The sequence below is a fragment of the Gadus macrocephalus genome, chromosome 4, assembly GCF_031168955.1.
Source record: "Gadus macrocephalus chromosome 4, ASM3116895v1".
In the NCBI taxonomy this organism is placed as follows: Eukaryota; Metazoa; Chordata; class Actinopteri; order Gadiformes; family Gadidae; genus Gadus; species Gadus macrocephalus.
In genome coordinates, this window is record NC_082385.1 from 2,101,375 (window position 1) to 2,104,092 (window position 2,718).

Sequence of the window (2,718 nt, forward strand, 5' to 3'; positions counted from 1 at the left end):
AGGGTGGAGGGTGGAGGGTGGCCCCCAGCGGAGGGGTGGAGGGTGGGGGGGGGGCTACTTGTGGCTCCGCACTAGCACCCTGAAGAGGCTGTCCTCCTGGGCCAGCAGGGCGGCGGCAGAGTCGCACTCCACCAGGATCCCAGAGGAGAACACCAGCACCTGCTCCGCCGCCGTGATGGACGACACCAGGTGCTGGGGGGGGGGGGGGGGTGGTGGAGGAGGTGGTGGTGGTGGAGGAGGTGGTGAAGGAAGAGGGGGTGATGGAGGTGGTGGTGGTGGAGGAGGAGGTGAAGGTAGAGGTGGTGAAGGAAGAGGTGGGGATGGAGGTGGTGGTGGTGGGAGGGGAGGAGGGATGGGGGTGGAGGAGGTGGTGGTGAGACAGGCAGAGGGGTGTGGGCGGAGGAGGTGGTGGTGGTGGAGGAGGTGGGGGTGGAGGAGGTGGTGGTGGGAGGGGAGGAGGGATGGGGTTGGAGCAGGTGGGGGTGAGACAGGCAGAGGGGTGTGGGCGGAGGAGGTGGGGGTGAGACAGAGGGAGGCGGGGATGGGAGGAGGTGGGGGTGAGACAGAGGGAGGCGGGGATGGGAGGAGGAGGTGGGGGTGAGACAGAGGGAGGCGGGGATGGGAGGAGGAGGTGGGTGGGGGTGAGACAGAGGGAGGCGGGGATGGGAGGAGGAGGTGGGGGTGAGACAGAGGGAGGCGGGGATGGGAGGAGGAGGTGGGGGTGAGACAGAGGGAGGCGGGGTTGGGAGGAGGTGGTGGGGGTGAGACAGAGGGAGGCGGGGATGGGAGGAGGTGGTGGGGGTGAGACAGAGGGAGGCGGGGATGGGAGGAGGAGGTGGGTGGGGTTGAGGACAGATTGGACGAAGGACGCAGAATGGAAGACAAGCGATGGAATGAAAGATAGGAGCAACGAATCCCATTATGGGGGAGGACGGATGGAGAGAGAGGGGGGAGGGGAGGGGGAGGGTGGGAGGCATGGGGAGGACGGATGGAGAGAGAGGGGGGAGGGGAGTGGGAGGCATGGGGGAGGATGAGGAGGATTACAATATGGATAAGGGGGAGACAGGAAGTGGAGAGAGAGAGAGAGAGCGAGAGCGAGAGCGAGAGAGAGAGAGACAGAGAGAGAGAGAGAGAGAGAGAGAGAGAGAGAGAGAGAGAGAGAGAGAGAGAGAGAGAGAGAAAGAGAGAGAGAGAGAGAGAGAGAGAGAGAGAGGGAGAGAGTGGAAGGGAGTAGGAGAGAGATCATGAAACAGACAGAAGACAAGACCAAGCCACAGGGAGAGAGAGAGAGAGGGGGAGGAAGGGAGGGGGAGGAAGAGAGAGGGAGGAAGAGAGGGGGAGGTAGAGAGGGGGAGGCAGAGAGAGGAAGGAAGAGAGAGGGAGGAAGAGAGAGGGAGGAAGAGAGGTAGAGGAAGATAGAGCGGGAGGAAGAGAGAGGGAGGAAGAGAGGGGGAGGTAGAGAGGGGGAGGTAGAGAGAGGAAGGAAGAGAGAGGGAGGAAGAGAGAGGGAGGAAGAGAGAGGGAGGAAGAGAGAGGGAGGAAGAGAGAGGAAGGAAGAGAGAGGGAGGAAGAGAGGTAGAGGAAGATAGAGCGGGAGGAAGAGAGAGGGAGGAAGAGAGGGGGAGGCAGAGAGAGGGAGGAAGAGAGGGAAAAGGGAAGAGGATTAGGTGGATGAGTCTCAACAGAGAACAGGTGAGTCTTGAATAAAGGTTGAAGTGTTTCTAAGCAAGGGTTCAAATTCATCTCATCAGGAATGTTGCAAATCAATTACAAGTGATATAAACTGTAAATTAGAATTGATTCTAACAATCAATTAGAATTGATTTCAACGGTGCTTGGTGTGTCATTTATTTGTAATTCTAACAGGGCATGTGTAGAATCGATTTATACCAACATGATTTTGTGCATTGGTTTTATTATCTATGCCCCGGGATATTTTGTCTGTCCTGTAACGATGGATTTGACGTATCAAAACAACCCAATTGAATAACCAGGAAATGACGGCAAATTCCCCTGAATCGTTTCCGACAGAAAAACCCCAATGTTACGGGAAACAGTACTATGAGCGAATTGTATACCCCTCATTTGACCAGGAAAAGATTTGTGGTAGAAAGGGTCAGAGTACAGCGACGTTATGACAGGACAGAAAAGTGAACACTGAACAAGAAGTGAGTTTAGAGGAAGTTGCTCAATCACTGAGTTGGGAAAGAAGGGTTTGATCTCAGGACGAGAGAGAGAGAGAGAGAGAGAGAGAGAGAGAGAGAGAGAGAGAGAGAGAGAGAGAGAGAGAGAGAGGGAGGGAGGACCAAGGACGTAGCGTTTATCTGCATCCATCTCCCCGGGGAATGAAGTGATTTATGGACATGAAGCCTTAGACCGCTCTCACATAATGCCTTCATTAACCCTGGACAGCAGTGGTACACCAGCTATCTGTGATCGACGACGCAGGGTCGATATTCCCCAGGCGATGCAGAATGGTAGTTGGCGCTTTGGAGGAGTCTGACGGATGACTGAATCTAAACGTGATCCGACTCTCTCTAAGTATCGTGCGCTGCTCCTTGGTCATCGGCTCGTTCAGAAAGCTAAGTTTGCCAAAATGTCCCCCGGTGCATTAAGTCTAATCCCTTGTCCGAGTGACAGGAAGCAGAACGAGCTCTGGCTCGGAACTGATTCCTCCACCACCACCACAACCACCATTCCGCTCTCTTCCTCCCCATC

At 55.9% G+C, this 2,718-nt stretch overlaps 1 protein-coding gene across 1 annotated transcript in view; it reads right to left on the reverse strand.

Moving 5' to 3' along the window:
* Positions 1 to 2,718, reverse strand: part of abcc9 (ATP-binding cassette, sub-family C (CFTR/MRP), member 9) — a 41,037-nt gene that overhangs the window by 5,325 nt on the left and 32,994 nt on the right. The window contains 1 exon segment of the mRNA XM_060051010.1: positions 73 to 249. Within this exon segment, the coding sequence (XP_059906993.1) occupies positions 73 to 249 (177 nt within the window).